Here is a 15,104-nt window from a genome sequence, read left to right on the forward strand (position 1 = left end):
TGTACTAAGTGCATGTAGAAAATAGGACCCATCATATGTTACACATTTGTTTTTGTTTTGTTTTGAGACAGGGTCTTGCTCTATTGCCCAGGCTGGAGTGCAGTGGCACAGTCTCGGCTCACTACAGCCTCTGCCTCCCGGGTGCAAGCAATTCTCCTGCCTCAGCCTCCCAAGTAGCTGGGAGTACAGGCATGCACCACCACGCCCAGCTAATTATTGTATTTTTGTATTTTTATTTTTTTATGTTTATTATTTATTTATTTTTTGTATTTTTTTTTTAGTAGAAATGGGGTTTCACCATATTGGCCAGGCTGGTCTCAAACTCCTGACCTCAGGTGATCCACCAGCCTCGGCCTCCCAAAGTGCTGGGATTACAGGCGTGAGCCACCATGCCCAGCCAGACATTTATTTTGTATGCTAGCACATTACATTCCCCCACCTCCTAGCTGTTTACAGTATAGGAAGAATTTATAAAAGTTTGCAGAAATTCAGAGGGGTAAAACTTCATGCTATAAACATATATAGACATCAAAATAGATGAGTGTAATACTGCATAACAAATTACCCCAAAACTTAAGAGGCTTCAAACAATCACTTTCTTATGCTTGTGGATTCTGGGTTAGGGATTTGGACAGGGCACTGGGGAGTGGCATCTCTGTGATCTATCCTATCTAGAGTTTCAGCGAGGAGGGCTCATTGGCTGGGGACTGGAATCTTCTGGCAGTGTCTTCACTCACAAGTCTAGCATCAGTGCTCACTTTGGACTGGACCTATCTGGGGCTCTTCACATGGTCTGGGGCTCCCACACAGCGTGGCAGCTTCAGAGTAGTGAGAATCCAAAATCAGGTGTCCCAGCAAAAGTCAGAAGCTGTAACACCTTTCCAGACCCAGGCTTGGCTTCATTTCCACTCCAGCCTTTTGGTTACAAGAGAGTCACAAGACCACCCACATTCAAGGGAAAGGGACATAGACTTAGACTTTGTTTCTCAATGGATAGGGAATCAGAGAATTTTTAGACATGTTTAAGGTAACCGCTTGTGGTATAAGCCTTCTCTTGTCTCCTTTTGGTCCTGAGAAACCATTAACAAATATTTTTTTCTTTATCTTTGTATAGCACATAGTTTTCTAGGTACTACAACCTAAGACTGTTGGATATAAGGTCATATACTTTAAAAGTACAACGTAACTCTTTTTCCTATCCCTGATTCTTTTCTGAGTATTCCGGAGACGGGGAGAAGGGGGGGAAAATGTGTGCCCAGAAATACAGTGACAGGATAGGCCTCATACCTCATAGCCAGTGCTACTCAGCCAGCCAGTGAGACATGCCTCAGTGGCTCTCAAGTACCAGTCTTCTCAGTTAGCAGATGGAAGAGATCATTCTGCCTGCTCCCTTAGTGATAAGGGCAGGAAACCCAAACAGACTGTCTATCTCCAGTTAATGTCTCTCTGCCTCAGTTGTACTTGAAAAGCAGGATCGCGTATTCTGTTCCCTCAGGTGACTCATGATAGTGCAGCAAAGTGTTTTAGTTTTTGTTTGGTTTTTGCAGGGAATATAAATGTATTTAAAATCTTTAACAGGTAGTTTTCATTTTTTAACTACAAATTTGAAAGAAATTGAAAAATATTCAAGTGGGTAGTAAGGAGGTAAAAGAAAAAATAAAGATGTTCCTTAAAATATTTAAAATATTTTATATTTATAATTTATCCCCAAATTTCATTTTAGAGAATGGCAGAGCTGGACATGGTAGCTCACACCTATGATCCCAGCACTTTGGGAAGCCTAGTTCAGGTGGAAGGATAGCTTGAGGCCAGGGGTTCGAGATCAGCCCATCTCTACCAAAAAGAAAAAAATTGAAAATTTAGCCAGGTGTGGTGGTGCATGCCTATAATCCTAGCTACTCAGGAGGCTGAGACAGGAGAATCCCTTGAGCCCAGCAGTTTGAGGCTACACTGAGCTATAGTCTGTTTGTACCGCTGCACTCTAGCCTGAACAACAGAGTGAGAGACACCTTGTCTCTCACAAAAAAAAAAAAAAAAGTGGAATATTTGGGAACAGTATTTCTCCCTTGTGGGGGAAAAAGAAAAAGTCTTTGTCCCTGAGATTATAATCACATCTTGGAAATGTTTTCAGGGGTTGATCATTCTCTGCTATGTAGCCACATAGTGCTTTTTCTACACTCTCCAAGCTCCCTTCTCTTGCCCTTGTTTTTCTGTGTTTGGGGCCTTTCATAGTCTGGCAAAAAGTTGGAGGTTATTGCCATTCTTCAGAATTTAGCAGCACCCTGTAGGAATAAGAACAACATCTAGACTCCCATTATTATTAGGACTTGAAACCAAAAATGCATGACCCTTCTAAAAAGTGAGTGAGGATGAGGATGAAGCAAAGGGCAGGCAGATGCTCATAGAGTATGTAGTATTCTAAGCGTTATTAGGCTGAGACTTCCCCCCAAAGGTGATGACTTCCTTTAGTATGTGAATCTCAAAATGAAAGAGGCACCCACCAGGTTCAGATAAATGAGGTGTCCAGTTAAGGGTAGGTGAACTCTGTGGTAAGAGTTATGATGACATCAGGGGACAGGTCTACTCAAGGCACACTGGACGGAACAGAGAGTAAGACAATCCAGTGGTGTCTAGAATGTGGATAATACACAATGTATTTTTGTTTGATGATTAGAAAGGAGAAAGAGGCAAAGCTGGGATCCCAGGCTTGGGAGGGGCTGATCTAATGCATGCTGTGAATATGAGTCGACTTACTGGCGAGCCAAGTCCTTTCCTGGAGAGCAGTTTTGACCAGAAGTGGTAGACAAAACACCTGGTCCCTGGTTGGAAAACATTACCCCAGGGTGATGAATTGGTGCTCTCAGGCTAGGTCTGGGTGTGGAATGAAGATAGATAAGCAACAACTGTGAATTAGGTTGAGTGCAAAGAGGAACACTCAGCTTGGGAAAGGAAACAACCCACGTTTGCAGTACGTCATCCTGTGCCAGATTGAGCACCTCGAGGTTTATCTGCACACAGTTGGTTTGTACTCCAAGATTTCTTCACATTGTGGTAAAGATTAACCTTGCCCTTGAATGAACTTGGTCTGAGCTGCAGAAACAAGCATTTGGGCATGCCCAAGATTGCAAAATGGGAACAAGCCAGTGAACCCTGAAAATCTGCCCTTTTTTGGCTCACAGACACTGGCAGTAGAAAGTTAGGCCAGAACTGGCTGGGGTTATATTGGTTCGTGTCCAGTGAGGTCAGTAGCACAGTGGCTAGGTCTGTTCCAGAATGACCAATGGTGTTGACTGACCAGTTTCTCTAATTCAGGCGAAGTGTCTTTTCCATCCCCCACCGAGAACAGGGACTCCAGTCTCACCTTAGAGGTTCTGATCCTGACTGCTCATGTGCTGCGAACCTGACCCACCAACACGCAGAGAAGTGGAGTGCAGCTAGGAATCTCTTCCCTCAGCCCTGCGGACCAGCTGACTCCCAGGCCCTGGCAGCCCCTTTGAAAGCTCTTACTCTCCTCTGTATGACATACCACAAGTGGCCTAGCAGCCATAGCTGGCCAGGATTAGGCGTAGGTCATGGCTGTCCCTGCTGCCTGTATTTGACCAGATCATTGATGACAATAGGTCTGAAAAGTGTCAGGATGTTACCCATTTCTATTACAGCCATATTTTAGTAGGGAACTTTGAACAAGGCTGAATTTAAATTATTAAAAACTAAGTTTCCGAAGTCAAGTCAGCGTATCTCAGTAATCCTGTGTAGTCTAAATTAGATTTTTTAAAGGCGGGAACGTGCCATATATTATAATCTTTCAAAATCTCTGGGAGCTAAACAGCCTATAAAATATGAAAGTTGTCATTTACCGTCTCTAAAACTTCACTGACAATAATGATTTGGATATCTTTAACTTCTGATAAACAATGATAAACATTCACTTTATCACTCCTGTCAGTTCGTATGAATCTTTCAATCCTCTAAAGCATCAGCTCTTTTCTTTTTTAACTCCATTTCTGTCAACAAGAACAGGAAAATATTTTGTTTATAAATGCTATTAGCAACCTGGGACCCGTCTTGTTTTATGAACAGATTCTCTAAATCTTCTATGCCTTTGAACACGGACTTACTCTACTCTAATGCTTAAGCTCCAGAGCCATCCGAGAGCCTGGCGCAGTAGACAGACCAGCATGCTGGCATCGGATCACTGGAGCCAGCGGCCTTCTCCAGTTCACTTGTTAACTTCTCAGCTGCAGATCACTTTTGTACTGCAGTGACTTTTGTGAACATGAATTTTTTTCTTTCCAGATATGCGTTTTATTTTATTTTATTTTATTTTAGAGACAGAATCTCGCTCTGTCGCCCAGGCTGGAGTGCAGTGGCATGATCTTGACTCACTGCAATCTCTGCCTCCCGGGTTCAAGCAATTCTCCTGCCTCAGCCTCCCAAGTAGCTGGGATTACAGGCATCTACCACCACACCCGGGTAATGTCTTTGTATTTTTAGTAGAGACGGGGTTTCACCATGTTGGCCAGGCTGGTTTCAAACTCCTGACCTCAAGTGATCCACCTGCCTTGGCCTCCCAAAGTGCTGGGATTACAGGCGTGAGCCATCACACCCGGCCCAGATATGCCATTTATATTAAACTTCATGTTATACATGAATATGTTCTTTTATTCAAAACTTCTCTCATGTCTGAAATACTTTAACCTACTTGCCCTTGTTTTTGTTTTATTCTCAATGACTTCTAAAAATTCATCAATAAGCCTTAATTCTTTAACTGTCAAATATTTGTATTCTTACCTCTACAGACTCTACAGACAATGCTTCCAAAACTTAATTCCCAAGGTTTTAACAACTCTGGATCTTTCTAGGTGTCCCTAAGTTTATGCACACAGTAGTACATCCTGGAAGTTGTTATGATAGAAAATTTGGCATGCTTTGTCTATATGGGTTGGAGTTTATTTAGCAGCTGTTCCTGATTTTAACAATTGTTCCTGACTCCAAGATTTATTTTTTGTTTGTTTGTTTTTGAGATGGAGTCTTGCTCTGTCGCCCAGGCTGGAGTGCACTGGCGCCATTTTTACTTCTTTCACAAGTCGAATTTTTTTAAATGTTAGCAATATAGGAAAACGTCTTGAAGGTCACACAGTGCCCCTTCTCCTAATTCTTTAGTGAGCCTGAGTGCTCTGGCTCTCTTAAAAGTCATTTCTCCCCTTTGAACCCTCCCCACTCTTTTTCTCATTTGAGCCACAAACAGTCTGGTTTCTACCGTATTAAAGCAAATTAACGTAGTAAGAAACAGAGTGACTTTTTTTACTGGCTACAGTTCTAAGCACAAGAAAAGGGGAAAGGAGACCAAATAAAGAAATAGGAAAAATGAGGCATTGAAGGGGAGCCAACACAGGGTTTGGAAGGGATGAGAGCTTCTGCCATGGCAGGATGTGCCTTTCTTACACTGTTTACTCCGAGTTCAGAAATAGAGGAGGAAAGAAGGTAGATCATGCCACAGCCTGAAATGGATACGACACATACCAGGGCTCCCATAGAGTGTAATCGGATGCTGGGTGTAATTATGCAAGTGTATGCATATGAATAAATCATCTTCCTCAACCTCAACACTCAAGGTTGAAGTAAGCATACTGTGTGACATGCCAGCCACATAGTGAGTTCACTCAAGGAGCAACTGAGAAATGTCATACTTGCTGCACTCCCCCAACTCGGCTGCCAAGTTGGATCTGAATGCACCTTGAACCCTTGATAAAATGAACTTTCAATCTTAAAGACTGTTAGAACTCCCACTCCCTTCCATTGGGAAAGGCGCTTCCTAGCTCTAGGAGGTGGGTGGGGAAGGGGTTCCTTTGAGGAGGATGAATGTGGTGTGATTTTTTTTTGCAGGGGGCGGGGCAGGAGGACGGAATCTCACTCTGTCACCCATGCTGGAGTGCAGTGGCGCGATCTCGGCTCACTGCAAGCTCTGTCTCCCAGGTTCACGCCATTCTCCCTCCTCAGCCTCCCAAGTAGCTGGGACTACCAGCGCCCGCCACCATGCCTGGCTAATTTTGTTTTTGTATTTTTAGTACAGATGTGGTTTCACTGTGTTAGCCAGGATGGTCTCGATCTGCTGACCTCGTGATCTGCCCACCTCAACCTCCCAAAGTGCTGGGATTACAGGCATGAGCCACCATGCCCGGCCAGTGTGGTTGTTTTTAATGTGTTCACCATAGCGACAGTCAGGCTAGTGGTGTGTTCATTTTATTTTTAATTAAAACCACCTGGAATGTGTTTTAGTTGTATTTGGAGACCTAATGAAAGGAAGGAGATGCTTAAATTTGTTTACATAAAATATGTGCTTGCTTTGTTTTTTGTAAAATAAATTGAGAACTTCAGACAGATTGCTCAAGGCCCTGGGCCTGTCCAGTTAGAATGCTAAGATCCATTCAATGTTAGCATATGGTTTTCTTTTGCATGAACATGGATAAGATAGTAAGATAATGTGGATATGGGTAGGAAATATTCTAACAAACTACTGATAAGAGTATTACATGCCTCTGAGTATGGCATAGGGCGGTTAGGCTTTTTTCTTACTTGTTGGACCTAATATGAGACCCCACTAGAGTGTTTTATTTTTACTTCAACAAATTTGAAGTATGTAAGGCTAGGAAGGCATTCAAAATACATTTCTAGCCTGACAAGAAGCTTAGAGTGACTGTAATGTACATAGATTAATTCAACCAATGTTCCAAGGGCTTATCCTTCACTTCCACCCTGCAAGCACTGATTGAGCTCCCAGTTTGTCCAAAGCACTGTTACGTGCAAAGCAGACGTGGACAAAATGATTCAAAGGTTTGTGACCAGCATCAGCCATCAGTGAAGAAACAACTCACCATCACTAGAATGTACTTGTGAAGGTACTGGAGGCCACTGCATGGCAGGAGAGATACAGCTGGAGAGGGCCTTGTATGGCACACTCCGCTGCATAGACGGGTGGTTAGGTGCTCAGGAGTTACTGGGAAAGGCCGTGTATTTTCAGAGCCAGTGACCCCTCTGTGGATGCAGTAGACTGTTTGTTGATCAGGCTGGGCAGTTTGGGCCAATCCAAGTAAGGAGGAGGATCTTAGAAATTGTGATCGTTAACTGGAGCATCGTCTTGTGCCTGAAAGGACCTTTTTTTATTTTATTAACCAAAAAAACCACTTTAGATATACCACAGGTACAGTAAATTACCTGTCTCAATTACAGAATTTTCTGTAGTGACTTTATGTTAGAGATGAGATTTCATTGTAGAATGAACACTTTGCAACATGGACACTTCCCTGCAAGTTTCTATTGTTTTTGTTCATTCAAACGCGGAAATTAAACAGTTACTCAAGATGTTCAAGATGCTCCTTCATTTATTTAGGGTTATCTTGTTTTGTTTTGTTTTTTTTAATGTATTGTTTCATTGTTTACTTTTAGGGAAAAAGAAATAGTGGTTTCAGACAGTGCTTCTTTGGGAGCCAGAAGCACTGCAAGTTGACAAAGCTTTGTCCGGCAATGGGGTACACATTCAGGCTGGCCGCTCGAAACGACATTGGCACCAGGTATGACATTTCCTTGTCCTCTTGCCCTTCAGCCTTTGGATGGTGATCTTGAGGCTTCTTTTACATGACTGGAAGGCATGAGGAAGGCTGCTGCCTCCACACTAAATCAACTGGAGGTTTTCCAAGAGGGAATCCTAATCAGAGGAGAGAAGGCCTCCTTTAAGCTGGTGAATGTCACTGTGGCCTCTGCAGTCTTGCAAGCTGTATTGCAAAGGCCCCACTAGGGGGTCTCTAAGAACCAAGGCGAAGGTAGCGGTACAGATTTTGAAAGGAATTCCTCTTGGAGCTTTATTATTTTAGATCACATGCCTTTTTCTTTTATTACTTTAGCAAGCTGTTCATTCAGTTGCCCTTTTTCAATTATGTGAGTGTTTCCTGGTACAAAGAAAGAGATGCTGGGCCGGCCATTGTTGTCAAGCCCAGGGCAGATACGGAATTGGAGAAAACCTGGACTGTCTTAGAGGCCTCTGCAGGCCTCTAGGCTGTATGAGAAAGGCAAGAACGGGTATACTGTAAGGTATCAATTGATTAAAGAGGCTTTGAAAAGGCCACATTTCAATTGCACTTGCAGGGTAACTCTCGATTAAGGGAAAAATCTTTTTCTTTCATCACTGCTTGTTGAAATCTTCTTAAAGGTTTTGCACATCAGTGGTCCCCAACCCTCTTTCCAACCTAAAGAACCTCTTTTTGACATCACGAAGTTTTACAGACCTGCCTCCACCACCATGGTAGCCATTACAGTTTTAGAGTTCACTGGTTGAAAAAATACCGACACAAAGCCTTCTATGGTTCAAGAATTTAATTTAAATGAATTGGAAGCATCCACCAACTTTCAAAAAACAGCACTGTATATATTTGTAAAACATTATTTCATCAACAAATATTTGTTGCTCACATTGATTTGAAGGCTCCTTGACCCGTAACTGGATAAACGTTGCATTGTGCTATGCCTTCTTTCCAGTGCTTTTGAGGGGGAAAATGAATTCTTAAGTACAACTGTCCTTCAGTTTCCACAGGGGATTGGTTTCAGGACTTCCCCCACCTCTCTGCCATGAATACCAAAATCTATGGCTGCCCCAGTCCCTGATATAAAATGGCATAGTCTTTGCATATAACCTACACACATCCTTCCCTCCTTAAATCTTCTCTAACTTGCTTATAATATCCAATATAATGCCCACACGTCACTTCATTCATGTGGACTCAAGATACGGAACCCAAGGATACAGAAGGCCAACTGTATATTGTCCTGTGACTTGATGTGTGTGTCTAGTAGAAGATCATGGGGTGGGGAGATGGGGAAGCCGAAGGTGATTATAGGGAATATCACACACAGCATCCTTACCTGGCTTTGCTTACTCTACCCGCTAGGCTGAGTTGGGTCGTGTGCAGGCTGAGCCTTCCTCTTTTAAAATGCCAAGCCTCTTCACATGCTTCTAACTGTGTGCCTCACTTTCTTTCTCTACAGTGGTTACAGCCAAGAGGTGGTGTGCTACACATTAGGAAATATCCCTCAGATGCCTTCTGCACCAAGGCTGGTTCGAGCTGGCATCACATGGGTCACGTTGCAGTGGAGTAAGCCAGAAGGCTGTTCACCCGAGGAAGTGATCACCTACACCTTGGAAATTCAGGAGGACGAAAATGTGAGTTTTACAGATTTTATACTTCTCTGTGTTTTGTACAAGTCAGTATTATTATAGCTACAGGGCACTGTGAAATTAGATTAACTGCATAAGTTCAAAGCCAAACTCTTAATTTCTACCTTTGTCACCACCACTACCAACACCAGCCTGTTCTTTCCCATCTCTGTAAATGACATTTCCATCCTTTCAGCTGGGGAAGCAAAAACTCTTGGAGTCATCCTTGATCCTATGTATAATCAGAAAATCCTTTTGAATCTTCCTTAGAAATTATTTAGAAATTAACCATTTTTTATCTCCACAGCTACTACCCTTTTATGAGCCTCTCATCTCACCCATGGATTATTGTAATAACATAATATTGTTATTGGATTATAGCCTCTTAATATTCCTAACTTCATCCTTACTAGGCTTCAGTCTGTTCTCCATACAAAGCCTGGGTGGAGAACATCATCGTGTAAAATACAAATAGATCATGTCAGCACCCTGCTCAGAATCCTTCCTGGCTCAGTGCCTTCCCCTCTGTTTCAGAGTAAAATCCCTAGAGCTCTTACAATGCCCACAAGGTCCTGTGTGATTGGGCTCTCCATTACTGTCCTCGTTGCTTCCACTCACTATAGTCTTATCAGCCTCTAGTCTGTTCTTTTGGTTTTGTTTTGTTTTGTTTTGTTTTTGAGACGGAGTCTTGCTCTGTTGCCCAGGCTGGACTGCAGTGGCACGATGTTGGCTTACCTCAAGCTCCGCCTCCCGGGTTCACGCCATTCTCCTGCCTCAGCTTCCCGAGTAGCTGGGACTACAGGCGCCCGCCACCATGCCCAGCTAATTTTTTTTTTTTTTAATTTTTAGTAGAGACGGGGTTTCACCATGTTAGCCAGGATGGTCTCGATCTCCTGACCTCATGATCTGCCCTCCTCGGCCTCCCAAAGTGCTGGGATTACAGGTGTGAGCCACCACGCCCGACCAGCCTCTAGTCAGTTCTTTTTTTTTTTTTTTTGAGACAGAGTCTTGCTCTGTCACCCAGGCTGGAGTGCAGTGGCGCGATCTTGGCTCACTGCAAGCTCCGCCTCCCAGGTTCATGCCATTCTCCTGCCTCAGCCTCCCAAGTAGCTGGGACTACAGGCGCCCGCCACCACACCTGGCTAATTTTTTGTATTTTTTAGTAGAGACGGGGTTTCACCGTGTTAGCCAGGATGGTCTCGATCTCCTGACCTTGTGATCCTCCCATCTCGGCCTCCCGAAGTGCTGGGACTACAGGCATGAGCCACTGTGCCCAGCCTCTAGTCAGTTCTTTAAACACACCAGGTGTGCTCTGGCCTCAAGGCCTTTGCAGTTCTGCCTTCTGGCCAGAATGCCCTTCCAGATGTCTTTGACTCCCTTCCCTCATTTTCTTCAGGTCTGTTCTCATATGTCATTTCTTTGGACAGTCCTTCCCTGATCACCCTGTAGAAGAGCACCACCCAATAGAACTTTCTGCAATGATGGAAATATTTTATAATTTGTGCCATCCAGTATGGTGGCACCTATATACATACAACTCTCGAGCATCTGACATATGGCTTGTTGGCCTATAGTATGGAGGGTTTGTTTGCTTGTTTGTTTGTTTTGAGATGGAGTTTCACTCTTGTTGCCCAGGCTGGAGTGCAGTGGTGCAATCTTGGACCTCTGCAACCTCTGCCTCCCAGGTTCAAGTGATCTCCTGCCTCAGCCTCCCGAGTAGCTGGGATTACAGGCATGCACCACCACGCCTGGCTAATTTTGTATTTTTAGTATAGACGAGGTTTCTCCATGTTGGTCAGGCTGGTCTCGAACTCCCAGCCTCAGGTGATCTGCCCACCTCGGCCTCCCAAAGTGCTGGGATTACAGTTGTGAGCCACCACGCCCAGCCAGTACTGAGTTTTTAATTGTAATAAACTTAAATTCAAAGAGCCACATATGGCTACCATATTTACCTCCAGCAGCTGTAGAAAGCCCTCACTAGTTCCACCACTGTATCCTCCTACCTAGCTTTAGTTTTTGTCATAGCACTTAACACCATGTGACATACGTAGCGGCTTTTCTGTATTGTCTTCTCCCACTGGAATGTGAGCTGCTTGTGGGCAAGGCCTTTTCTGTGCTTGGGCAGTGCTGAATCCTTAGAGCCTAGAGGACAGCCCAACACAGAGAAGGTGCTAAGTAGTATTTTGATGAGTGAATGATAGAATGATAGAGATAGAACTATTGAATGAGTTCCCTGAATTCAACTTTTAGTGGGATGTTTGCCCTCCTAAAGGATTATGCCCTTTCCCATCTAAGCTGTCCTTTCTCTCATGGCCAGAAGAGGGCACTGTGTGGTCAAGAAGCTCAGCCACACTTTACTGCCTAGCACATTGAAGCTTGATAGTAAAGACCTCGGTACAAAGGGCTTTTTTCATGGCAACATTAAAAATGTTAAATGTATTTTCAAAAAGTACTTAACTCCTTTGTCACAATAAATTTGACCAGACCCAGGAGAAATTACAGTGTGATGGAGATAAATTTTTATTTAAAGCTCAAGTGCTATCCACAATACTCTGGGCTTCTGATTTTTCTCTTTTGCAGTAGCTGCCAGACCTCTGGCCAGTTGCTGATGATGGTAGGGAAAGGCAGTATAAAAATCCTATATTCAAAGGTATTTAATGCCCAGAATTTTTGATACTGACATTTCTTCCTGGCTTTGCCTTTTCAGGATAACCTTTTCCACCCAAAATACACTGGAGAGGATTTAACCTGTACTGTGAAAAATCTCAAAAGAAGCACACAGTATAAATTCAGGGTGAGTCAATCATTTTGTTACCTGAACTGCTTAAAAATGAAACTGTTTTCTGTTTCACCATTTACCATGTCAGATTGACTCTGCAGGTTAAAAAATGAAGTTCATAGCACTTTACATTTTGAAAGTAACATTTATAAAGTACACATCATGCTTTATTTATTTATTTATTTGAGATGGAGTCTCTCTTTGTCACTCAGGCTGGAGTGCAGTGGCACGATCTCAGCTCACTGCAACCTCTCCCTCCCGGGTTTAAGCAGTTCTCCTGCCTCAGCCTCCCGAGTGGCTGGGACTATAGGCGAGCGCCACTATGCCCGGCTACTTTTTTGTGTGTGTGTGTATTTTTAGTTGAGACGGGGGTTTCACCATGTTGGCCAGGCTGGTCTCAATCTCCTGACCTCGTGATCCGCCCGCCTCGGCCTTCCAAAGTGCTGTGATTAGAGGCATGAGCCACTGCACCTGGCCCATGCTTTAATTTTAAAACCAACTTGTGAGCACAAAAATTGTCATCATGTGCTGTAATAAATTGCATTTACAGCATGGCCAGGTGCCCTCACCTGGGAAGAGGCACACCCGATGCTGGAGTGCACCTGTCACTCATCTGCACTCCGTACCTTTTTCCTTTCTATCAGTCTTCTCTTTGCTCTTCACTTTCCTTTGCTCTTCTGCCCATTTATTTTTCCTCACTTGTTTTTAATTTTCTCTTCCATGACCCACCCCCTCCCCACCTGGGCTGTCTTTGGTCATTAACAGCCACCATTAATGTTACTATAGGACTATGTGTAGTAGCCAAAAAAGTGAATACGACTTTACGATCACTAAGAGATCAAAACAATATTCTGCAGCACCGTATTTTCTAGTATGACAGGTGTGCGTTTTGGAAGATACGATTGAATTCTGATTCCACATATTCTTCTCTAAGTGGGGGACCAAATGCTATTATTTGGCACATAGAAATCACTCAATAAATAGTTGCCAAATTATCAAGTGCAGTATATGACTATTTGAGGGAAATGATAATTTTTAACATATTTTTTAAAACCCTTGTTATCAATGCTGGCTATGAGAACATAATTATACTGCTAACATTTCTCCACAAGGCGGCATTGCCCTACTCTGTAAAAAGTGGGGCTATTTTTATGTCCCCCCCCACCCCCATATTTTCCTTTCACAAAACAATACAAACCAGGTGATGACATACTTGTTTTATCATGTCTTTTTGAAAGTGTAAAATATCTTTAAAACCCACCTTATGGTTTTATTTTTATTTATTTTTTGAGATGGAGTTTCGCTCTTGTTGCTCAGGCTGGAGTGCAATGGCGTGATCTTGGCTCACCGCAACCTCTGCCTCCCAGGTTCAAGGGATTCTCCTGCCTCAGCCTCCCGAGTAACTGGGATTACAGGCATGCGCCACCACGCCCGGCTAATTTTGTACTTTTAGTAGAGATGGGGTTTCTCCATGTTGGTCAGGCTGGTCTCGAACTCCTGACCTCAGGTGATCCACCCACTTCAGCCTCCCAAAGTGTTAGGATTACAGGCGTGAGCCACCGTGCCCGGCCGGTTTTATTTTTAATTGTTAATAACCAACTATACAGTAAATGATTTATAAAATAAATACTGTTAAATCAATACTTGAGTTGAAAGAGAAAAAAATGTGTGTGTGTCTGAGTTCATGGGTGCCTTCATCTCACCATGTTAAAAAGTGACCATTAATTTAATGATCCCTGATAACTAAAGCATGTTAACGTTTCTTTTGTTGTGTTCTAGCTGACTGCTTCTAACACGGAAGGAAAAAGCTGTCCAAGCGAAGTTCTTGTTTGTACGACGAGTCCTGACAGGCCTGGACCTCCTACCAGACCACTTGTCAAAGGCCCAGTTACATCTCATGGCTTTAGTGTCAAATGGGGTATGTTTTGCTGCTGCTGCTGCTGCTGCTGCTGTTTTTTTTTTCTTTGGATAAATTTTTTAAAAATGATTAATTTTAGTAGTGATAAGCCAAAAAAATTGTGGATAGTATTTGTAGAAGTTTTTCTGCATTCGGAATATATGTGTGAGAAACATCCTGAGAATTCTACAAATTGGAATGGACAATTTCATTAAAATGTAATCGTAATGGACAATTAAATTTTAGTGGAAATTAAAATGGATGATTTTTAAGAGTATCTCATTTACTCTATGATTTTCCTGTATTACATATTTTTTCTCCTATATTTTTAAGGCATGGATTTGAATGTAGTAATCTCTGCATGCATCGTTCATTCTTCAATAGTTCATCCTTAAAAAATTAGCAATACTTACTAGAAAAATTTTGATTTATAAAGTTAATACTGAAAATAAATTTCAAAATTTAGGTTTGTTAAGTAAACTTTAGCACACAGAATGTTTAAGTTGCAATGAATTAGGGATAGTTTTGTTTCCATTGGTGTTTGTTGTATAACCAGAGTCTTGAACTTTGGGAAATTTTAATATTAAAATTCATAAGGAGTTTGAGGTTGTCTGGTCAAAGGATATTGTGCCTCACCTCTGCTGTGTGAATTATTTCAATAAAATGAATACAATTAGAAGGTTGACAATTAATATGTAAAAGTGTTATGCGTATCATTTTTACTAATGTCATAATGATATTAACTAATAGGCAAAAAAAAAGTTGAAATCTTAAATAAAATTTTACCTTGCAGCCAAGTAATATAAGGGGAATTTAAAACATTATTACACCAACCACTGAAACATATAACTGTTTCAAGTTACCTAATAATTGTGAGATAGAATTATTAGAATTTCTGTTACCCCAAAAGATGGATATAATTCAGAGAAATGATAAAAATCTAGATGTGCTTTTAGTCAGACCATAGAGCTTTTCTTTCAAAGAACCTCAGAAAGTTCTTTCAACACTATTTACTTTCATGAGCTATATGCTATATTTAACTTTATAATTATTATTGTAAGTATCTACTACTGAAGTATATATACATTAATGGAAATACCAGGTGAAGGAGAGGGGAAGTGAATGTTCTAAATTTATATATAAGTAAAACTTAAGGGTTTTTAGAAAAATCTCCGCTATGTCTAAGAATATAGAGGTGGCAGACTGATAATAAGGGTACA

General features: G+C 42.2%; 1 protein-coding gene across 1 annotated transcript in view; it reads left to right on the top strand.

Annotated features, from left to right (window-relative positions):
• The window catches only part of FNDC3B (fibronectin type III domain containing 3B), a 178,920-nt gene that overhangs the window by 95,051 nt on the left and 68,765 nt on the right, over positions 1-15,104 (top strand). The window contains exons 9-12 of the mRNA XM_032174003.2: positions 7,447-7,571; positions 9,040-9,214; positions 11,916-12,002; positions 13,767-13,905. Coding sequence (XP_032029894.1) covers positions 7,447-7,571; positions 9,040-9,214; positions 11,916-12,002; positions 13,767-13,905 — 526 coding nt within the window. The remainder of the gene's footprint in view (positions 1-7,446; positions 7,572-9,039; positions 9,215-11,915; positions 12,003-13,766; positions 13,906-15,104) is intronic.

The sequence above is a fragment of the Hylobates moloch genome, unplaced genomic scaffold (assembly GCF_009828535.3).
Source record: "Hylobates moloch isolate HMO894 unplaced genomic scaffold, HMol_V3 SCAFFOLD_13, whole genome shotgun sequence".
Taxonomy (NCBI): domain Eukaryota; kingdom Metazoa; phylum Chordata; class Mammalia; order Primates; family Hylobatidae; genus Hylobates; species Hylobates moloch.